The sequence below is a fragment of the Chanodichthys erythropterus genome, chromosome 23, assembly GCF_024489055.1.
Source record: "Chanodichthys erythropterus isolate Z2021 chromosome 23, ASM2448905v1, whole genome shotgun sequence".
Taxonomy (NCBI): Eukaryota; Metazoa; Chordata; class Actinopteri; order Cypriniformes; family Xenocyprididae; genus Chanodichthys; species Chanodichthys erythropterus.
The window spans coordinates 15,641,861-15,667,462 of NC_090243.1; the positions used below are offsets into that span (position 1 = coordinate 15,641,861).

At 35.4% G+C, this 25,602-nt stretch overlaps 1 protein-coding gene and 1 long non-coding RNA gene across 11 annotated transcripts in view; both read right to left on the reverse strand.

Moving 5' to 3' along the window:
• Positions 1–21,985, reverse strand: part of LOC137014249 (uncharacterized) — a 48,702-nt gene extending 26,717 nt beyond the window's left edge. For 6 of the 10 annotated variants that reach the window (XR_010893831.1, XR_010893832.1, XR_010893826.1 and 3 more), the window contains exons 1-2: positions 20,699–21,985; positions 4,247–4,325 (exon numbers count right to left, since the gene is read on the reverse strand). Coding sequence is in view for 2 of the 10 variants with exons in the window: in XM_067378455.1 (XP_067234556.1) it covers positions 20,699–21,415 (717 nt within the window). In the remaining 8 variants the exon portion in view is untranslated. The remainder of the gene's footprint in view (positions 1–4,246; positions 4,326–20,698) is intronic. The other 4 variants (XR_010893829.1, XR_010893828.1, XM_067378455.1 and 1 more) reach the window with 1 other exon arrangement.
• A 41-nt stretch (positions 21,986–22,026) lies between these two features.
• On the reverse strand, positions 22,027–24,430 carry LOC137014215 (uncharacterized). The gene is made up of 5 exons (XR_010893816.1): positions 24,276–24,430; positions 23,485–23,643; positions 23,284–23,335; positions 23,140–23,177; positions 22,027–22,280 (listed from the first exon to the last, which is right to left on the reverse strand). It is a non-coding gene; the product is annotated as an uncharacterized lncRNA (long non-coding RNA).
• Between the last annotated feature and the right edge of the window lie 1,172 nt (positions 24,431–25,602).

A 25,602-nucleotide genomic window follows, 5' to 3' on the forward strand; every position in this document is an offset into this window, starting at 1 on the left:
TCGTTATTATTAGGGTCAAGCACCTATTGTATCCGTTGCCGTTCTTCTTCTTCTTCTGCTCTGTAAGTCTATGACAGCCCATAGAAATGGGAGCGTTTAGCAGAAGTTCTACCCGGAAGACTATAATGCACGTCATTGCTCATTATCTAACCAATCATTACACATCACCTGAGTAAGTTGCATTCCCACCCACTATTGTGTTCGCAGATACCATCGCCGGCGTTCACCCCCATCCTCCCCACCACCACCAGGTCGGTCCCTGTCCATACAACGGGGGTAGACTCCGCCCCTGCCCTCATCTTAAGGCAGGATCTGCAACGTCTGCTACCCTCCGGATTGTACTATGGACGAGGCCTATGCCAAAGAACTTTATCATTTATCATTGTTTACATTCAAACTGTTGAATAAATCATATTCAAACGTTTCTTTGGTTCCCAAGTCTTTCTGGTAGAACTGCTTGCGGGAAAATTATAAAATTTGGCTCTAAGGCTCTATCCTTAAGATCTATCCTTGTAGTATTCATTTCAAATTTGGTCCATGTCAATACAAGCATGAACTGAGGTTTTACATGCTGTGTTTCAGCACAGCACCACTTACTGGTCCGGAAATACGAAAATGGATATTTTTGCTTATAACTTCTGAACGGTTTGTCTAAAAAAATCATAAAATTGGTCTCGTTAGATCGAGTTGAATGTCCATTTTAATTTTTGTAGCAAAATGCTGTATTTTATAAGCGCATGAACGTATCATTATGAAACTTGGTATGGGTCATCGGCACGATGACCTGAAGAAGTCTGAGAAGTTTAGGACCAGCACTTGGTGGCGCTATTATTGAACGAAACATGAAATTGGCACTAAATGCAGTACCGTTGGTCTGACTGACTTCAAAATTGACATGCAGTGTCTTTGTCTCAGTTGTTTTCATAGTCCGTTATGGTCTGCTGGTAGCTTCCTTGTTTGCTTCTGTTGTGATTGGCCCCTTAATTGCTGCTTGCAGCTATATTTGTTATTGTTATCATTATTTATATCTATCATATTGATGCTTAATTTAACAATTACTTTTAAAAAAGGCATATAAATACTTTACAAAGTCAAAATTCAATACCAATGAAACTGTTAGTTACCTCTTTATGAGCACATTTTACTGAAAATCTCCAGTTCATTCTTATGGAACGTTCTGTCTACAGAGCAATAATAACCAATTAAAGCTGCAAGCAGCGATGAAAGGGCCCTCGCACCCGGGCTAACCACCACCCGTTGGCATCAGGAAAACAGTGAACAGTGGGTGACATGGATGCAAGCGAGTAAATACAGGAGAAATATAAACAAGTCATTTCAAAGTGCCACACTTCCTGCTGCCAACAGGTGGCGCTTTGACCAGAATATTGCCATTTAGATGTCCTCTGGCCAGGACTATTATCAAACATGTGAAGTTTGGAGCAGATCGGACATTTTATGCCTGAGTTACTAGAACTTCCTGTTTCTTGGCTTTAATCGCATACATTAGTACTTACCCAAGTGTTTTATGATTTAACATATTTCTAGTATGTTTGGTGCATCATGGCATATTAAAATGTTTTTCTGAGAGTAAACTAAAGTGTAAAGCATTCCATTTCCTGTTGCCAGCAGGTGGCACTATGACTAACTGAATATTGGCATATAGATGTCTTTAGGCCAGGACTCTTTATCACACATGTGAAGTTTGGAGCAGATCGGACATTGTTTGCTTGAGCTTCATCATTCATGGCGAAACATCAGAATTTGTCAGGCTGCCACGGACACGCCCTTCAACAAAAACTCAAGATATTTGCAATTAAATGTCGCTAAGGCCTTAAGATTAGACTGACCATATATGATGATGTTATTATTAAATGTCTTTGAGGAGTTAATCACAGTGTAAAACATGTCATTTCCTGTCGCTGACAGGTGGCGCTATGACTGCAACTGAACATTGGCATATAGATGTCTTCAGGTCAGGTCTCTAATAAAACATGTGAAGTTTGGGGCAGATCAGACATTGTATGCCTGAGTTACAACAACTTCCTCTTTCATGGCAAAACATCGAACTTTGGCAGGCTGCTACGGCCACACCCTTCAGCGAAAACTCTAGATCTTCGCAATTTAACGTCATAAAGGCCTTTAGATTAGACTGACCAAATATGCTGTTGATCTGATTAAGGCTCGAGGAGGAGTTAGTTACAGTACAACATGTGGAAATGGCTAAAACTGCCAAAATTTTGTAGAGAAAATTCAAAATATCTCACTTCCTGTTGGCTTTTTTGTAGGTATTGGGTTGTTACATCCGTCTACCGAATTTCATAACTGTACGTGAAACGTAGCACGAAGGGTGCTTAATTGAAATTTTGTAGGTGGCGCTATCGAGCCATTTTGCCACACCTAATTCTGAAACTCATACCAGATGTAAATTTTCACCACTTCTGACGTGTGTGCAAAGTTTCATGAGTTTTTGAGAACGTTTAGGCCCTCAAAAATGTGATTCATTTTGGAGAAGAAGAATAATTGGCTGAGCAATTCCAATAGGGTCCTCACACCATCGGTGCTCGGGCCCTAAAAAGGGGCAGAGCTTAGAAAAAGGTAAACTGAAGCAGGTAAACAAGTTCAAACTCATCTAGATTTGCTTTGTTCTTTGCAGCTGCTTTTTAACCATGAATCACATGTTGTGTTTGTGAGTGCCAAATAATACAAATACTGAAACTCAAAATTCCACAATATCAGATCAACTGTAACTGCATATATTCAAGTGTTTTATCCACTCACTTTACTGCTGTTCTCCATCATTAGCTGGCATTCACAGGAGGATGTTTGCATAGCACAGAAGACATCAAGAATTCTGTTGGATCTCTTGTAGGCGATGAGAATTTGACTTTTTTTTTTGTTACTTAAAAGACAAACCACATCAGAGCGCAAATAGTTTCATGATGTTTTGTGTCTTGCAGTCACACTGTGACATGCACATTTTTAATTGTGCCATTGAAACAAATGTGCACAATTTAATTCCTCACTGGCTGAAGTGTGAGTACATCATGGACTCTGTTGTGGGCAACAGCAGAATGAGTTGATTTTAATTGGTTTCACTTTTTGTCAGCAAAAGAAAGACCCAACATTTGAAGAGTAGCAGCACAAAATCACCCATTCTCTTTCATTCTGCACCTGAGCAGACAGCCAGGGGAAAAAAATGAGGGATTAAATGCAAAAACCTTTATCGTTAGCTTCAAAGAGCAGATAAATACGAAAGTTTCTCTCTTTTTCCCCCGTTTATGTCTCTTTGAAGGTGGTATTTGATGTTCAAATAATTATTCCTAATCAGACAATCCTCCATTCAAAGCACTGCACTACATTTCTTAATTTTGATTTAGTTGTCAGCGCACATTTAATTTGAATTTAATCTCGTTATCAGTTCTGTGTAGTTTTTTGCTGGATATTACACATTTATCTAGTGATTTGCAGACCTGCATAAATGCCGAACAAATACCTAAAGTTAAACGAAGATAATCTCCAAACTCAAAGTTAGACTCAAAGAGATTTTAGTGTTGCTGCTTAAAAGGTGAAGTCAGGGCATAAAATTAACACTTGTCAAGCGGCAAACGAGAGTAAAAATTGGAGTTGGCAAGTAGCTATATGAAATGTGTCTGTAACATTTTTATGTATTCTAACAATATAACGTTGTGAGAATGTGAACATAAACAAACATGAATGACGCTCGGGACAGTTGACAGTCACGAAAGTTTAAGCCTCGCCAATTTAAATATTCAAGCGCAAGAAGATGCTCAAGGGAACTCAATTCATTACTCGCACGCTGTGTGGGAATTTTAAACATCCGAAGACTAAATCGAGCTCTCTTTCACGGTTTCTTGCGCTTGAATAGACAAATTCACACAAAATTATGTCAAAACTGGACATCTTGTTGAGTATCCAAGTCAGTTACATCTTAAATGATCCGTGCATTCAGTCTTAAAGTGACAGCAGCCTAAAATACCAGCTGCTGTCTGCATTTTTATTGTTAAAAACACTAACTCTAACACTAATCCTGAAAAACTGTATCATGGATTCCACAAAAATATTAAGCAGCTGTTGTCAACACTGATAAGAATGTTTCTTGAGACTCAAATCAGCATATTAGAATGATTTCTGTAAAATTCAGTCACTTGCAATTTCAATGTCATTAATGTTAAACAAAAGGCTGGAGCGCTGCTGACGCTTTAGGGGCTCGACTGACTCATCTTACCTGTCTAAGGCAACTGAGGCTGTTCGTGACGTACCGCCTGCTTTTTCCTATCCTAGAGACTGGGTCAGACCAGGAAATCCTGTTTTAAGAAAGATGAGTGTGAGTGTGCAAAGAAAAACGGAGGTATAATGACTGCAATTCAGAGTTACATTTTGTACCAAGTATATTATTCACATGCTACTGTTTAAATAAAACATAAAATCCATCAAACCACAAAGTAAAGAAAGTAACAGTGACATCTAGATGCATTGGCATCACGGCAGACTACACGTATATCGTGAAACATGCATGCATAAACATGACCTCTTTAATAGTGGCTTGTTTACCTTCCATCTGACAGGCGTCGAGAACACAAGACACATCCTTTCAGCCAGCTGTCAAACTATTTCTCTGCTGTCAAAATCATATTATAATCTCACCACGCGACGCTAGGAAACAATGCCGCCTTTTGAAAGGATGAGGACGCATGCAGAAGCTCTAAATATAACTCTGAAGCAGATACATCTAATAACCTCCACGGGTTGTAAGAGCACTTGAAACAAATTGGTTCCTTCCCTTCCTGCACATATCCAATCTTCTGCTCATGAATAAAGAAGTTCTTGATTTCCAGACTTGATGTTTTTAAGGAGAAGACAAGTCAAATGTTGAAAGCCAATCTGATCTCAAAGTTTCGACGAGTGAAAATCAAATCAATCCGTGGATCAAACTCTAACTGTGTCAAGATTTTCAACTAGCAAAACAAAGTTATAGCAAATTGAAAAGGATCTCTTGCTTAACTATTTAAGTTATTTTCGCTACTTTGCTACGGTCGGCTGAGACTCCAATTCTCAGAGCTAAAGGCATCAAAGCGGCTCTCCACTAACATCTCTGATGTTTAAACTAGAAGATCCTTAGCTTTGCTTTTCTTCATTTGGACCAGGTTCAGATGGCATACAATCTCTGTCATTTCAGTTTCTCCTCTGATTTCAATGCAGAAAACAGAATATTCATACAGTTAATTGTTCTGTGGTGTTTGCTAAGGCAGTCATTACTATTGCACTATTGAACCTTTAGTTTATTAAACTGCATCATTTTTGATAGGAACATGAATGATACATCATATTGTGCAGCTTTTGAGGAGCTTGATGATTTTGTTATGAAGACTTATACTTATTTTCACTTGGTGGAAAAGATAGCAAGCAAAAACAAATCTCGTATACTTGAAGGATGGATTCAAGACTTGCCAATTTGGGCCATTCCACATAGAAACAATTTTCAGAAAATCTAGTTTTGTTCTATTGTTTTGTTCTTTTCTCGCAAGTGCGAGTTTTTATTACGCAATTCTGACTTTACATTTCACAATTTTGATTTTTTTATCAGAATTGCGATATACAAATTCGCAATTGCATGTTATAAAGTCGATATCATCAAAGCAGAATTGCGAGTCATAAAGTCAGAATTGTGAGATATAAACTTACAATTCTGAGTTTATAAGATGCCATGAAATTAAAAAAAATGTAATTGCGACTTTATCTCACAATTCTGACTTTATAATTCGCAATTCTGACTTTATAACTCACAATTCTGACTTTATAATTCGCAATTCTGACTTTATAATTCGCAATTCTGACTTTATAATTCGCAATTTTGACTTTATATCTCACAATTCTGACTTTATAACTCATAATTCTGACTTTATATCCCACAATTCTGACTTTATATCACACAATTCTGATTTTATAACTCGCAATTCTGACTTTATAACTCATAATTCTGACTTTATATCTCACAATTCTGACTTTATAACTCATAATTCTGACTTTATATCTCACAATTCTGATTTTATAACTCACAATTCTGACTTTATAACTCATAATTCTGACTTAATATCTCACAATTCTGACTTTATATCACACAATTCTGACTTTATATCACACAATTCTGACTTTATATCTCACAATTCTGACTTTATAACTCGCAATTCTGACTTTATACTGTATCTCATAATTCTGACTTTATATCACACAATTCTGATTTTATAACTCGCAATTCTGACTTTATAACTCATAATTCTGACTTTATATCTCACAATTCTGACTTTATAACTCATAATTCTGACTTTATAACTCATAATTCTGACTTTATAACTCATAATTCTGACTTTATATCTCACAATTCTGACTTTATATCTCACAATTCTGACTTTATAACTTGCAATTCTGACTTTATAACTCACAATTCTGACTTTATAACTCACAATTCTGACTTTATAACTCATAATTCTGACTTTAAATCTCACAATTTTGACTTTATATCACACAATTCTGACTTTATATCTCACAATTCTGACTTTAAATCTCACAATTCTGACTTTATATCTCACAATTCTGACTTTATATCTCACAATTCTGACTTTATACTGTATCTCACAATTCTGACTTTATATCTCACAATTCTGACTTTATAACTCGCAATTCTGACTTTATATCACTCAATTCTGACTATAACTCACAATTCTGACTTTATATCTCACAATTCTGACTTTATACTGTATCTCACAATTCTGACTTTATACTGTATCTCACAATTCTGACTTTATATCTCACAATTCTGACTTTATACTGTATCTCACAATTCTGACTTTATATCTCACAATTCTGACTTTATATCTCACAATTCTGACTTTATATCTCACAATTCTGACTTTATACTGTATCTCACAATTCTGACTTTATACTGTATCTCACAATTCTGACTTTATACTGTATCTCACAATTCTGACTTTATACTGTATCTCACAATTCTGACTTTATACTGTATCTCACAATTCTGACTTTATACTGTATCTCACAATTCTGACTTTATACTGTATCTCACAATTCTGACTTTATATCTCACAATTCTGACTTTATACTGTATCTCACAATTCTGACTTTATATCTCACAATTCTGACTTTATACTGTATCTCATAATTCTGACTTTATATCACACAATTCTGATTTTATAACTCGCAATTCTGACTTTATAACTCATAATTCTGACTTTATATCTCACAATTCTGACTTTATAACTCATAATTCTGACTTTATAACTCATAATTCTGACTTTATAACTCATAATTCTGACTTTATATCTCACAATTCTGACTTTATATCTCACAATTCTGACTTTATAACTTGCAATTCTGACTTTATAACTCACAATTCTGACTTTATAACTCACAATTCTGACTTTATAACTCATAATTCTGACTTTAAATCTCACAATTTTGACTTTATATCACACAATTCTGACTTTATATCTCACAATTCTGACTTTATATCTCACAATTCTGACTTTATATCTCACAATTCTGACTTTATATCTCACAATTCTGACTTTATACTGTATCTCACAATTCTGACTTTATATCTCACAATTCTGACTTTATAACTCGCAATTCTGACTTTATATCACTCAATTCTGACTATAACTCACAATTCTGACTTTATATCTCACAATTCTGACTTTATACTGTATCTCACAATTCTGACTTTATATCTCACAATTCTGACTTTATACTGTATCTCACAATTCTGACTTTATATCTCACAATTCTGACTTTATATCTCACAATTCTGACTTTATATCTCACAATTCTGACTTTATACTGTATCTCACAATTCTGACTTTATACTGTATCTCACAATTCTGACTTTATACTGTATCTCACAATTCTGACTTTATACTGTATCTCACAATTCTGACTTTATACTGTATCTCACAATTCTGACTTTATACTGTATCTCACAATTCTGACTTTATACTGTATCTCACAATTCTGACTTTATATCTCACAATTCTGACTTTATATCTCACAATTCTGACTTTATATCTCACAATTCTGACTTTATACTGTATCTCACAATTCTGACTTTATATCTCACAATTCTGACTTTATACTGTATCTCACAATTCTGACTTTATATCTCACAATTCTGACTTTATATCTCACAATTCTGACTTTATACTGTATCTCACAATTCTGACTTTATATCTCACAATTCTGACTTTATATCTCACAATTCTGACTTTATATCACTCAATTCTGACTATAACTCACAATTCTGACTTTGTCACACAATTCTGACTTTATAACTCATAATTCTGACTTTATATCTCACAATTCTGACTTTATAACTTGCAATTCTGAATTTATATCACACAATTCTGACTTTATATCTCACAATTCTGACTTTATAACTTGCAATTCTGAATTTATATCACACAATTCTGACTTTATATCTCACAATTCTGACTTTATATCTCGCAATTCTGACTTTATATCTCACAATTCTGACTTTATATCTCACAATTCTGACTTTATAACTCACAATTCTGACTTCATAACTCACAATTCTGACTTTATAACTTGCAATTCTGACTTTATATCACTCAATTCTGACGTTATACTGTATCTCACAATTCTGACTTTATACTGTATCTCACAATTCTGACTTTATAACTCACAATTCTGACTTTATACTGTATCTCACAATTCTGACTTTATAACTCACAATTCTGACTTTATACTGTATCTCACAATTCTGACTTTATAACTCACAATTCTGACTTTATAACTTGCAATTCTGAATTTATATCACACAATTCTGACTTTATATCTCACAATTCTGACTTTATAACTTGCAATTCTGAATTTATATCACACAATTCTTATCACACAATTCTGACTTTATATCTCACAATTCTGACTTTATAACTCACAATTCTGACTTTATAACTTGCAATTCTGAATTTATATCACACAATTCTGACTTTATATCTCACAATTCTGACTTTATATCTCGCAATTCTGACTTTATATCTCACAATTCTGACTTTATATCTCACAATTCTGACTTTATAACTCACAATTCTGACTTTATAACTCACAATTTTGACTTTATATCTCACAATTCTGACTTTAAATCTCACAATTCTGACTTTATACTGTATCTCACAATTCTGACTTTATAACTCACAATTCTGACTTTAAATCTCACAATTCTGACTTTATACTGTATCTCACAATTCTGACTTTATAACTCACAATTCTGACTTTATAACTCACAATTTTGACTTTATAACTTGCAATTCTGACTTTAATCTCGCAATTCTGACTTTATAACTCATAATTCTGACTTTAAATCTCACAATTCTGACTTTATATCACACAATTCTGACTTTATAACTCACAATTCTGACTTTATATCTCACAATTCTGACTTTATAACTTGCAATTCTGACTTTATATCTCACAATTCTGAATTTACATCTCACAATTCTGATTTTATAACTTGCAATTCTGACTTTATATCACTCAATTCTGACTTTATATCTCACAATTCTGACTTTATATCACACAATTCTGACTTTATATCTCACAATTCTGACTTTATAACCCATAATTCTGACTTTATATCACTCAATTCTGACTTTATATCTCACAATTCTGACTTTATATCACACAATTCTGACTTTATATCACACAATTCTGACTTTATATCTCACAATTCTGACTTTATATCACACAATTCTGACTTTATATCACACAATTCTGACTTTATATCTCACAATTCTGACTTTATATCACACAATTCTGACTTTATATCACTCAATTCTGACTTTATTTCTCACAATTCTGACTTTATATCACACAATTCTGACTTTATATCACTCAATTCTGACTTTATTTCTCACAATTCTGACTTTATATCTCACAATTCTGACTTTATATCACACAATTCTGACTTTATATCACACAATTCTGACTTTATAACCCATAATTCTGACTTTATATCACTCAATTCTGACTTTATATCTCACAATTCTGACTTTATATCACACAATTCTGACTTTATATCTCACAATTCTGACTTTATATCACACAATCTGACTTTATATCACACAATTCTGACTTTATATCACACAATTCTGACTTTATATCTCACAATTCTGACTTTATATCTCACAATTCTGACTTTATATCACACAATTCTGACTTTATGTCACACAATTCTGACTTTATATCTCACAATTCTGACTTTATATCACACAATTCTGACTTTATATCTCACAATTCTGACTTTATATCACACAATCTGACTTTATATCACACAATTCTGACTTTATATCACACAATTCTGACTTTATATCTCACAATTCTGACTTTATATCTCACAATTCTGACTTTATATCACACAATTCTGACTTTATATCACACAATTCTGACTTTACAACCCATAATTCTGACTTTATATCTCACAATTCTGACTTTATATCTCACAATTCTGACTTTACAACCCATAATTCTGACTTTATATCTCACAATTCTGACTTTATATCACACAATTCTGACTTTATATCACACAATTCTGACTTTACAACCCATAATTCTGACTTTATATCTCACAATTCTGACTTTATATCTCACAATTCTGACTTTATATCACACAATTCTGACTTTATATCTCACAATTCTGACTTTATATCTCACAATTCTGACTTTATATCACACAATTCTGACTTTATATCACACAATTCTGACTTTACAACCCATAATTCTGACTTTATATCTCACAATTCTGACTTTATATCTCACAATTCTGACTTTATATCTCACAATTCTGACTTTATCTCACAATTCTGACTTTATCTCACAATTCTGACTTTATAACTTGCAATTCTGACTTTATGTCACTCAATTCTGACTATAACTCACAATCCTGACTTTATGTCACACAATTCTGACTTTATATCTCGCAATTCTGACTTTATATCTCACAATTCTGACTTTATAACTCACAATTCTGACTTCACAATTCACAATTGTGTCTTTTTATCTTGCAATTCTGAGAAAGTCAGAATTTTGAGATAGAAACTCGCAATTGCAATAAAAAAGCCAGAATTGTGAGATAAAAAGTCGCATATTATGTTTTTTTTTTTTTTTTCATGGTGGAAACAAGCTTCCATAATAAGTACTTATAATAATCTAATTACTGGCAAAACTTTCTTTTGCATTCTGAACATTAATTTCTGCATCACTCCCTCAAAAAGAGTGAGGAAAATCCTATTTTCTATGGTGCGCCACTTTACACAACAAATTTATTCTATCATGACGTAAAAATAGGCATGAAACAGAATTGTGAACGTTTTTTTTTCCCTATTGTGACTATATATTTCCCTATATCTGAGTGAAACAGCTTCTCAAACAAGAAATAATGTAGGGTGGGGCTTGATTTTTCCCATGAGGAACTGATTGGATGGTTGTGGTTTGCTATTGGTCGATCTCATGTGAGTGACAGGTTGTCCTGCCCTTGCGCCAGCAAACACATCATCAAAGAAGAGAAGAGATGTCGCTGCAAGAGGGAGGGGAAGCTATTTTTATTAAAGATTATGAATTTTGGCTTCATAGTGACTTTAAGCAAAGGTCAAAGGTAATTTAGATTTTAATCTAAACAGTCATAATTTGCTATTAGCTGCATGAGTGCACATCACATCTCGCATGCTCCATGTTAGAAATTGTCTGTTATTTCTGATCTCCGTGTCACAGTTTATCCGAGCCAGGACACGGAGACATCGTCTTCACAGTGAATGAATGTAGATGTCAAAGCCAGATTGAGTTGAGATTTGAGAGTTGATGGCTTTATAGAGCATGTGAAGGCTGCAAGCTTCAAGCCTTGCAATTGATAAAGATTTTAAATGAATCAGGACTAAAGAAGAAAGGAGCAATGGAGGATGGGAAGTTGAAGGTCATGACAAAGTTGTGTATTTTTTATCCTGCTTAGTTTATAGTCTATATATATATATATATATATATATATATACACACTGTATATATAAATTGATCATTTCTACATGTATATAAAACTTAGTAATCTATATGATCCTCTTATGACTTGACCATTATATAACATATAATCAGCTTCCCGCATACAGACTGTATGTTAAAGTAAATGTGAATAATATTGAACGACTGTTAATGGCTTGTCTACGTGCATGAGTCAATAGCTTTTATATGAAAGGAAATACAGCACTTTCTTCCACAGTCTGTGCGCTTCCTTTCCCTGCTGAGACTCAGATGACTTCAGGAAAAACAACTCAACCCAACTCATTGTGTTATACTGAAGATACCGAAGAGCCGCAGGTTTTAAAGTAGTTGTAAATGAATTCAGCATGCTGGTGGTCCGGCATGTTTTCAAAAAGCCATTGGACGGACGTCACATTTGGTGTCCCTGCAGAGGATGCAATGGAGTGAATGTGGTTAAACTGGAGATTTGAATGAAAGCGCAGAACTCGAGACTCCCTCCAGTGCTTTTATTTTACTTTGAAAATAGTTTGATTTACTTTTACTTCATATTTTCATATACTGATAGTGGAATACAAATATTTCCCTATGGGCAGGTTAGAAGTCCATTATTGTTGGCAGAAGCCCTGCTGAGAGGAGTACAAACAGTACATAATAAATGCCCCGAGCGTTCAGTCCGAATGAGCCACATTATTCCACTTTTTTATCATTCCTCCTAATGAATATGGATCTTGCATTTCATATTGCCAAATCTGAATCAGGAGCAGCACATGAAATATCTCGGTTAGTCATATGTAGTTCTACCATCTACAAGTGTTTTAACACTGAGCTCAAAGCCAAAAGAGGTTGAGGATTTAAATGCAACTTTAATATTAATCAAAACAAATGAATATGCATACTTCCTTGCTACACAGTAAGCAAAAAGCAGCATGTCATATGAGTAGAACGGACAAATACTAAACATTCATACATAAAAGTAATAAGTGAACAATACCTTGGTGACCAACTGCATCCACTGAGATTTTAAAGCAACAACTTTGCCACAGCTAAAGATTAAAAAAAATTCAGAAGTCAAATTCAAACTTTAAATCAAATTCATTGTTCCAAACCTACACTCTAAAAAATGCTGGGTTAAAAACAACCCAAGTTGGGTTGAAAATGGACAAACCCAGCAATCGGGTTGTTTTAACCCAGCGGTAGGGTTAAATGTTTGCCCAACCTGCTGGGTAGTTTTATTTAACTCAACTATTGTTTAAAGATTACTGTATTGCTTAATTAAAATTAACCCAAAGTATGTTGGAAATGTACATTTATTAATGTTCAATGAATACTAAACAGTAAACATTTATTAAATTGCTTATTAATAAATGTATATGAATAAACTATTAAACTATTCAATTTATATTAATAAAATATTAAAGCTTATTAATAAACATTCACCTTTTGTCTATTATTGTTGCCTCTTATTGCATCTGGTTTTTAATTTCCCAAATATTTTGGGTTTGTTTTAAGCTAGCCACATAGCAATTTTTAAACAATAGTTGGTTTAAATAAAACTACCCAGCAGGTTGGGCAAACATTTAACCCAACCGCTGGGTTTGTCCATTTTCAACCCAACTTGGGTTGTTTTTAACCCAGCATTTTTTAGAGTGTATACGACTTTTTTTTCTGTGAGATTCTGAAGAATGTTAACACTGCTCTTGTTCATATAAAAGCATAGTGACCAGCTGTCAACCTTCAAAAAAAAAAAAGTCAAACGCTTCATAAACATCACAAGTTTTCCATATGATTGTTCATATGATTGTTCATAAGTCTTCTGAAACCATATAATATCTTGGTGTGAAAAGCAGGCTGAAATTTAAGTCGATATTCAGTGAAAAACTGCACATGAAACATAATTCCTCACACAAAGTCATACATATTTAGCTAATTTGATCATGCATCCAATTTCAGCAGATTTTCCCTATAATCTTAGTACAAAATCTAAAAAGAAAGTGCACATATTCCACACAGGCATACTAAGAATTGCACTTTCGCTGAGAGCCATTTGACTTCTGACTTGTACAAAAACTTCTGTATGGAATTACACAAAAAACACTGAATTACTGTGAACTGACATCATTTTCCAGCTAAAGTGCGGGATTCACTGAGAATTTAATTAATTGCAATTAAATCCAAATGCTTGAGAGTATTGGGCGCTTTTATTTAAAAGGAACAGAAAATTGCAGCATAATGAACGCTATTCGCAAACTGTCCTCCATTAGATTTGTTAATTACTGTACGCGCTATCCTGCTTCCATCTGCTTGAGAGTGTGTTAAGGAAGTTGCTTTATTCTTGTCCAAATGCAATTAGACTGCAGCTCCACACACGAGAATCACGTAACGCATGTCTCCCTCTAGTCCATCACAGGGCGCGAGAGTACAAATGACAATTAACTTGAATTGTGTAAGCGACAAACATGGGAAAACTGCTTAAATCCTGAACTCCTGATTACTTGTGTGTATTCTAGGTTTAGTTAACAAAAACACCTTTAATCAATCAAAAGATGCTCGTAACATTTGCTTGTTGGGAAAAGGTGATTATTTCCTAGTATTATTATTTAATAAGTGATTTATTATCTACCAGTCAAAAACTGTAAGAAATATAACATCCCATAGACTCACATTGAGACTTGTGGGTGGGATACTTGAATTTGCAACACATAGCAACACCTTAGCAACCACAAAAAAAAAAAACCTAGCAATGTGGTTGCATGGGCAAACACCTGTTACATTTTCTTCAGGAAAAAAAAAAGTTACTGCTCTGAACCTAATTAATTTTCACAAAAAGTTTTTTAAAACAAATATCCGAATGTCTGACTGTGATAAATGGAGTAATTAGGACACAAGGAATTTTTCTAATAAATTTTAAATAAATTTAAATGTGTTTTTAATGGCATTAACTCTGCACCGAGAGTGCTGAAATAAATGAAAGTTTTGATCAGCCAGCAATGGGCTAAGGTTGCAGCGATCACCGCCTCATTCAAGTTCCCTGGTTTGTTGAACTTTACTGTCAGAGTAATGAAACTAAACGAAGCATGAATTCATTTAATCTGCCCTGATACCCATCATCTGATGTGCACTTGCACACACACACACACTGCTGCATCACTGGCCCATTTGTGATGATGATTCTTTATGGTGTAATATAAATACCCTCATCATAGTAAGCAATTAATTTCTGGAAAGTGTTCAAATGCATATTCCATTAGCAGTATGCGTGTTCCTTTTCCTGTATTCTTTATTTAAATCACTTACAGTATGCCATTTACAAAATAACATATAGCAATATAGATTTAATTCAATATAGTGGCAAGCATACTTAAATATATAGATGTGTTAAAGTTTGTGTATAATTTATCAATGTTAAAATACCTTGCATTTCCAATGCACACACGTTTTGAGCAAAAAAAAAGAAAAAATATATAACTACAGAACACAAAATGCAAACATTTAGCTCTAAATAAATACATTTGAGTTGTGCAACCAGTTTGGGGCAGGACTAACTGTTTGGCTGACCAATGGGGAGCTTTCAGGCAACCTTTTGAAGTTGCAAACTTTTAAAGTGCATGTTTATAGCAGAAAAAAAAAAATCCTGGATTTGAATCCCAACTGTCACAACACCAAAGTTATGACTATGATACCTGACTGAACCATATTGAAAGTTAAAATCAAAAAGTTATTGAATAATAGATGACAGAACATGAAAATTCTTAGTTGTATTTATTAATTAAATAAGATGCAATAGATATGTTTGCAACATTGATAAAAGGATCAAGCCAAATTAAAGTTATTACTACCCTCATCTGCCTAGTGAAAAAAAAAAAGTTGCTTGACACAAAATAAAACACTCATTCAAAGTCTATTTGAGGGCATGAGTATCATGTAGACTAATTATGTAATCAATCACATTTATTAACCTGTCGTTTAGGTGTGGGTGATACGATACGATATATGTGCCGCGCATTACGTAATCACATTGGAAAGGTTATTTGTGATGTAGGCGGAAGTACCGCGGTTAGGCGAAAAAGTCCATCTCATTTTCTCCTCCAACTTCAAAATCGTGCCAAAAAGCTGCCAAACTGTGCTTTGCTATGCAGATATATACACACTAGCTCAAATGAGAGGACAAAACATTTGGCATGCACAGTGTGTCTACAGGGAGTGGAAGAAGATCACTGCACACAACACAACACAGGAAATACGGCTCTTATTAAAACGCTGTCATTCTTAAAGTATTGGTACTAATAACATTAGGAATCATGCCGTTTTTACCAGCAGGGTATCACAATACATCTCTAGTACTGGTATATTGCGCAACAAAACTACTTTAGAGGACAATGTGCACCTGAAAACATGTACATTTTCAGATATGTATCTGTAGCCCGATAGCCTCTTGGGCAGCACCGACATTTAACGCCATTGCACTTTGGGCGACCCGAGTTCGAGTCCCGGCTCAATTCCCTTCCTGTGTGCTTACTGTCCTATCATAATAAAGGCAAAAACGCCCAAAATAAATATTTTAAAAAAAGAAAGAAAAAGAAATGTATCCGTCAACTTCCCACATGGGATAAGCATCTCTATGCTCTCCAACTCTTCAATAAAACAAGGACCAATTTCACTTGAAGTTGAATATTCTTTTACTTTTCTGAACTCTAAATGAGTTTAGTACGTACTGAGCTGTTGTATGTCCAGCAGGCTACTTCTGAGCCTTTTTCCTTCATTAGAGTTTTCCTTTAATCCTTAATTACAGAGAAAGGGCGACAGAGGAGGAGGATTGCGGACACACTCGCAGTGGCAGCGAGACCAGGTTAGATCCAGACGATCTGTTTTAATTGGATTATAACTGACAGTGAGACGATCAATGCGGGAATTATCACGGTTTCATCAAACCCTCCATTTCCCCACAAATCCAATTTGAGTCTGATGCCTCACATTTCGGCTACAATAACAAAGATTTATCGTGTGTGGCAAAGTCTAAAATTAACTTTTTTGCAAGCTGGGCACCAAACGGAGAAAGCATATGGAATGTTTCTCTCAGTGATACATAACGGCACATATTGTGATAAACGGGATCCTGACAAGCGCAGGGCACATATTTGTCTACATTAGCATAGCGTTCTCCTCATTGAGCCGCATGCATGCGACGTCTTTACACGGTAACTGCTGACCTCCTATACCAGCACTTATGCTAATACAATCATTAGTTTCACTGCTATCACGCAGGTATAAGCGTGACAGTTTGAAGGAGAGTCCACATTAGAGTCTGGCAGAGGCTCAACAGGGGAACGAAGGAGCACTCATTGGCCAATACATCTCTATAAGCTGGGGAAATTGAAAACTCTACTTCCACTGGGAGCGACTCTGGGTTATTTCCCGATGGAGCAGCCGCCCTCAGCTGGGCCGACGAGCAGAAAAACGCATATCTCCATTCATACTGGGACTTATTACCATCTACAAGAGGTGAAATGGAAATTCACTTGAACAAAGACCTGGCGAGGCATTATAGGTGACACTCATTTCACCAACTACATATTACCCATGAGCGCTGATGGATTCAGTCCGCCTGAAAATGTCAGGATTTCCAAAATTAGACTCATGGGTCACTTCAGTCATTTGGAGAAGATCCCAAATTTGATTAGGACTGGGCCTTTGTCATGCAGTCTGAGAAAGACTGTATATCAAACAATAAAAGAAGAGATTTATCCACACACTAAATTTAACTATAAAATTCACTGAATAAACACACTGATTCTACTGCACTCTAAAAAGTCATTCAGGGGATTTGTTACCACAACTTAAAAGGTGCCCTAGAATTTCTTTTTAAAAGATTTAATATAAGTCTAAGGTGTCCTGAATGTGTCTGTGAAGTTTCAGCTCAAAATACCCCATAGATTTTTTTAAATTCTTTTTTTTAACTGCCTATTTTAGGGCATCATTAACTATGCACTGATATATAGGTTGCGGCCCCTTTAATTCTAGTGCTCCCCCTCCCCCGGAGCTCGCGCTTGCCTTGAATAGCATAAACACAGTTTACACAGCTAATATAACCCTCAAAATGGATCTTTACAAGATGTTCGTCATGCATGCTGCTTGCATACATCGGATCATGTAAGTATAGTATTTATTTGGATAACAGTCGGTGTTATGTTGAGATTCGCCTGTTCTTCGGAGGTCTTTTAAACAAATGAGATTTATATAAGAAGGAGGAAACAATGGAGTTTGAAACTTACTGTATGTCTTTTCCATATACTGAACTCGTTATTCAACTATGCCAATATAAATTCAATATTTAATTCTAGGGCACCTTTAAATAAATGCATGGTTGCAAGTTAAAAATTCTAATTTACTGTATTAATTAAACCTTTTAAGTTGCAATCATTACTTTGTAGAGTTCTGTTGACATAATGTTGATCATTACATCAACTTAATATCTGGTGTAATTTAAACTCAAATTTCTGCGTTAATTGGCTTTTTAAAAAAATTTGGTTGTAGTAACCTGAAGAAATTGTCTTGATAACTTTAGAAATTAGGCAGTGGATTTCTAGTTCCCAGCATGCTTTGCATAGGACTGGATAAGGAGAATAAATGTTGAAATTAAGTGTTAATTTATTAGTTTTCAGTGAAGGGAAAGACCTGTTAGTGTTTAATGCTGTTATGTTTGACATTTAAAAGAGTTAACGTAATGTTGAAGTTTTTTGGTTACTATTTTTGGTTTTTTGGACCTTTAGTCATTACTATATATATATATATATATATATATATATATATATATATATATATATATATATATATATATATATATATATATATTGTTGTGAAATAAAAAATCAAGTTCTGAAATGCTGTTAGACTTTTTACTTGTAATTGTTGTTTTATTGAGCTTGGATGACACACAAATTATGCCTATTGATTCAATATACTATCATGACTTGTCATAGTTTAACATTTTCAGTTAATCAAAAATGTATTTAATTTTAAGTTCTGTTAATGTAAAATACAATCTGATGACGTGTAAACGTGTTTCATTGTTTTGAGTTGTATGAACACTTCTTTTAATTTAGACGAACTTAAGTGAAACTGGGCTGGGATTTATGCAAAAATTAAGTGTTATATAATGTTTTTTGCACAAGATTAATGGTGAGGGAGATTTAGCAGTAATTAGTGTTTTGTTATGCTAATTTAGAAGAGTTTCTGTTAATGTGGGTTTTTGGAGATTTACCATCATGGTGACAAGCAGTGCTTGATAAGTGTTACCAAGCATGGTACTTGTTACTTAGAAATGCATTTTATTGTGTCCAAAAAGCATCTTCACCTTACTTAAAACATTATGTTGGATCAACTTAAATAGTTGCATTCATGTTGACACTTATTAAGTTCATGTTACTTAGAAATGTGTTTTTATTGTGGCAAAAAAAAAATGTCTTCACCTTACTTAAAACATTATGTTGGATCAACTCAAAATATTGCTTTGAATTAATGTAATTCTCCCAATTGGATTAAGTTAAATTCTAGTGGAAAATGTAACATTTTTTTTTTTGTTGAACCATGAAGGTAAACATATTGACTCTATAAGCAATGCCTCTGCTAATGCCAGTGACAAGTAATATCTGACTTTTTCATTAAATATACATGTTAAATAAGTTATGTAAACATGTGCTGTGATAACTGTAGATTTGAACTGAAATAGATCAGATTAATTGGTTCCAGGGCTACAACTCTGGCAGGTGGAGCGACTTAATTTTTTGAGTAATCAACTTAAAAAATGTGTGTTTATTCTACAATTTAATTAAGTTCCTTTAACTCAATGTAGCTTGTTGGCTGGACGTAAATTCGCTCAAAGTTGTCATAACTCAAAAAATTGAAATTGATGCAAACTGTTGAGCAAACACATTATTATTTTAGAGTTTGGATTCTACTTTTAAGGGACAGTTCTCCCAAAAAATGAATATCATCTCTCATCATTCATGTCATTTCAAACCTGTATGACTTTCTTTCAAAACAGACGAGACATTTAGTAGAATGTCTGTCCTGCTCTCATTCATACAACAAGAGTAAATGGGGACCAAGAGCCATCAAGCTACAAAAAAAGACTTAAAAATGTACCGTAAAAGCATAATAAAACTGTATAAATACAAGTAAGTATAAACTTTGCCAATATACTGTACTTGATTCATTTGTTTCCATTTGTTTTCATTTATCCTAAGAACTTTTAGAAAGAAACATCTGAGACAAAGTATCAGATTATAGTATAAATTGAATGATGGGTGTGACGAGCAGGGCGGGCGAGAGCCGTGAGGGAACGGCGCGAGGCCGGTGACGCGAGTGATAATGAGCGTCACCTGTGAGGCGTGCCGGCCTCGAGTCTCTCACGGAGGAGCTCCGGAGGCATAAAAGGAGGAGCGACATCAGTGAAGGACGAGAGAGGACCAGGCCTGGACTTTATTTTATGTTTTATTATGTTTGTGTGGCCGGCAGACGTCCGCGAGGGTCTGCCGGCATTACTTTCGTTTTGTTTGTTTATTTTATATTAAAGTTTTGTTGAATGTTCGCCGGTTCCCGCCTCCTTCTTCCCACATCTACTAACCTTGTTACATTGGTGCCGAAACCCGGGAGGAAGGAGGGACATGCTGTCGGAGAGCCCTCGCTGCTGAGGGGGATCGCGGTGCTGCGGAGTTCGGGCAGCGCGGAAGTGAAGACCGCGAAAGGCTGCCCGAGGCGGTGGTGCTGGAGCCTTGTGAAAGGTGGGACGGAGACCCGGATGCCGTGCTCCTGGGACGAGGTGGGGTGGCTGCCGTCCTGGACCTGGAGGGAGCGGAGGAGTCGCCGCCGTCTGCCGTGGGCCGGAGCCTGCTGCCGTCCGCCATGAAGGGGAGGAGCAGGGGACGGGGGACTCGCTGCCGGCTGCCCTCAGTCGGAGGAGCCATCGCCGGCCGCCAGGAGGCGGTCGAGGATCGGGCCGTCCACCGAGCGTCCAGTGCCACCGCATGGCACCGCGAAGAAGAGCCTCTTGGCAGGCTGAGGACCGAGCGGCAGTGTGTCTGGGAGCCGGACCCAGCATTTTTTTTTTCTTTCTTTTTCCTTTCTCCCCTCTCTCGTCCTGTCGCTCCCCTTGCTTCCGTCTCCTTTCTCTCGTCTCGTCTGTCCTTACCCCCAGGTGCTGCGGCCGCCGAGACAGGCCCCGGGGGGGGAGTAAAGCGCAGTCTCGGAGGTACCCCCCCGGCCTGCGAGGGGCGTTGGGGGTATGTGACGAGCAGGGCGGGCGAGATAGGACTAACTGCAGAACCACAGAACCATACGTCATGACAGTCTGAGGACGACAGTGCCAGACTAACAGCCTGAGGGCGGAAGTGGGCGGAGCCAATTTATCTCCGTAGGCATCGCTCCATTTGGAGCATTTTAAAGTTTAAAACCATGTTAATGTGAAATATTGTATTAAAACGATCTAACTGAAATTATAGATATAGATTCACATTGTGTTAATAGCTTAATCATATACACAATCACGTTAAGATATATATATATATAGCCTATGTGTGTATTAAAATCCCCTTGTAACCTTTTAATATTTTAAAAGTTCATAAATTTGTTTTATGTCTTAAATGATTAACTGAATATAAATTGAACACAACAAAGCTTAAACACTAAAATCGATAAACATTTATTAATTTGTCATAAAATATTTTACTTAAGCATTTCAGAATGAATCATTGTTTTTCATAATATATAATACGCATTACACGGTTGTACACTAGAATGCATGAATTAAACACATTCAGATCCATCAAACCCAAAAACAAAAGATATTTATTTAATTTTAATAAAATGTACTAAAATGTAAGAGCAAAAGCATTATATAGCCACTAGCTGTGCTTTGCTCTAAAAAATACAAAATCAAACCAAATTGAGTGTAGATTGAACAGCAGGTACATGATGACAAATTAAATCTAAAAAAATAAACTTTTTTGTAAAATGTCCATATCATCCTTAATTTGAAAGCAAAACACTAAAGGCTCTTTGGCCAGTTGTCTGTCATCATCTGTTTCAGCCTGTGAAAGTTCTTGTTCCTGGTCTTTTTCTTTCAATATCAGAAAGCACAGCTCTTCCACTAAACCCGTAAAGACCTTTGATTGTTGTGCAGCGCAGAAGTCTTCTGTGATCCGTGGTTCCTTCATGAGAGAAGGGTATAAACAAATGGGATGAGATGTTAAAAGTGTATTTAACAACACTTTGTGTTGTAGTCAGGATGCAGCACAGCATGTATAATAAAGTTTTGACATTCTGTTTTTCTCATGTTTATATATTGAAGACTTAAATCATACTCTGTCACCAATGAAATTAATCAGTTATGTTCAGTATAATTTTTTTTTTTTTTTTTTTAAAAGGCAAGCAATTCACATGGCTTTTCACGCTACATTTAACCCCGGGTTATCGTCGTCCTAAACACCACTTTTAACCGTGGGTAAAGTAACGCTCCACATATTGCTTGTATATTTACATGCTTTTGACAGTCACAGAAACACTGTGCATTGTATATAAATAGAAAATTCAGCATTGGAAAGAAAAAAAAAACAAATGCTGACAGAAAATGCAACAATTGCAGAGCAGAAAATACTGTTTAATTCTTTTATAGTCTGAAATGTTCATTCAGGATAAACTTGATCTATATGTAATGAGGAAGTTGACTATATGTAATGAGGATGTGCAATGCCTAAGCATTTATGAAAACATATTGTGTGCTTTGTTCATCCAATCAGTGACACTGACACTGCAAATAAGGATGTTAACCAGGGTTTAGTAATGTACAGTGCATATGAATACTCAGGATTAATTGTTAACCTCAGGTAAATGATGATCAGTGTGAAACGTGAATCAAGATAACCCAGGATTCTGTTTACCTGGGGTTAACAATCACCCAGGGTTAACTATTTAAAGTATGAAAAGCCCTCATATATGTTTTTCATTCTAATGAAAAGAGAAGTTCATACATTTTTAAAAACTTTTAACTTTTCCTTTTTTTTTGCTTACCATTAACATGAAGATCCCACACAGCCGGTCAACTGTTTCTAAAACAATAGAATATTATTAAGTTATTCCTGAAAAGATGTGACAGATATAACACACCATCTGTATAAGTAGCTTATGTGTTTATGAAAGTCTTATAAAACTAACCTTGTTTTTGATCAGCTTCTCTTGTTCTGGGGTGATTCTGCTTGTCAATTTACTGCATTGCAAAATCAAAGAAAAACTTAGATATATAACCATAAAAATTGCATAAAAGAAACAAGTTTCATTCTTCTAAAGTCAAAATTACTACTTACTTCATTGCAAAAACAACATTTTAAATTCAGAATACAAAAGAAACGTTCATACCTCCATGAACGACAGTTTTTTTTAAGTGAATTTGAAGCTGTGCATTCAACCTGTGCCGTCTGGTCGGTTTAAGAGCACTGGGCAGTGGAAGTTGTTGCAGCACGTTTTGCATCGCTGTAAATGAAGTAAAGCGGAGCATCTCCCGATACTAATATGCCTCTAAAATCCACAAAAACACTGATCAGTATTGTAAAATGTAACCAATTAAATAAAATACAGTACCAACAACAAGTAAAATAACAAACCATGAATATGTAAACACCCAGGTGAAAAAATACTATAGTAAATACTATAGTGTTTTTGAACCATACTGTATTTACAACACTAATGAATGCTACATAATACTATAATATTAACTATAGTGAACTGATAAACTAGTATAAATAGTATACTTTAGTTTTTACTACAGTAAACTGTAGTGTATATTGTAGTATAATATACCCTAAAATTGTAGAAAACTTAGTACAATATTGGGTAAAGTAATTTGTTTATATTATTATAGCTGCCATATTATCACAGCAACTATAGAATTACCACAATAAATTAATTCAAGTATTTATAGTACTATAGTATGGTTCAAAAACACTATAGTATTTACTATAAATGACTATAGTATTTATTCACCTGGGCGCAAGCAACGTGAGACGATTTGTAAAATATCAAAAGACGTGATAAAGTGACTTTGAAGCCCATTTACAAAATATCTGAGTCATGTTAAGTGTTAACGATCGAATAAATACACAACACATAAACGTGATCGATTAAAAGCACAACACAAAGAAACTTTTTACCGTGTTCGCTTCTTCCGCCATGATTGTTTGCTTGTTTGTCGTCAACTCCGCCCACATCCAACGTGAGACTATTACTCCGCCCACTTCCGCCCTCAGGCTGTTAGTCTGGCGCTGTCGTCCTCAGACTGTCATGACGTATGGTTCTGCGGTTCTGCAGTTGGTTATTATTGGGGCGGGCGAGAGCCGTGAGGGAACGGCGCGAGGCCGGTGACGCGAGTGATAATGAGCGTCACCTGTGAGGCGTGCCGGCCTCGAGTCTCTCACGGAGGAGCTCCGGAAGCATAAAAGGAGGAGCGACATCAGTGAACGACGAGAGAGGACCAGGCCTGGACTTTATTTTATGTTTTATTATGTTTGTGTGGCCGGCAGACGTCCGCGAGGGTCTGCCAGCATTACTTTCGTTTTGTTTATTTTATATTAAAGTTTTGTTGAATGTTCGCCGGTTCCCGCCTCCTTCTTCCCACATCTACTAACCTTGTTACAATGGGTATGTCAAATAATTTGGTCTTCTTGAATAAGAAATTGAGCTCACACTAAAACCTGATCTTTGATTAATTTGAGACATTTGATGAGATCTCTTCTAAAACGTGAGATTACTGAAAAATCCTGAAAGTCTGATATTGAAAATAAATACTTTTTGCTCTCCATTTCATCTTATTACTGTCTAGGACAAACAACGGAGTAATTTATAGAGATCTCATTTTAGATATTGCTGTCACCAGTGGTTTAAAACTGAATAAAACACATCTCCTTATACAATCTTCCTGGAAAGCATGTTTGTGATTTTAAACAAGAGGCTACAGTTTTTCGGTGTGGCTATCTGAAGGAGGCAGGGCTCCAAACCACAAAATCAATATTTTTAGTGGTCATTAAGATCTAATTATATGATTCTATTTCTGTGAGATTTCAGGCATCATTCAGAGCTGGAACAGGTTGTAAGTACAGTGTCAGGAACAGTTCCTCCAGAAATGCAGGATATTAAACCACCTGTTTGTCTTCAGCTGTTCAGCAGTTCGGGACTAAACTGATCATACCACCCACACATCCATCCATCTCCATGGTGATGAGACCCATTGGTCCCAGGTGGGGTTGATGATGAACATTGTTGTGGCTGATCTGAAGAGGATATTTAGACGTAGTTCTCTGGTACACACAACCTCTGTTTTAAAAACTAATTTCCTCTCTATCATGTGATCAACATTAAACCAAAATTGAACCAGTTTACATTCTAAACACACATTCCTGGTCTTACTTTGAATGATTTTTCAATGCATGTTGCAAGGGGTTTATAATTTACCAATATCCAGCGACTACTGAATTGTCCCGA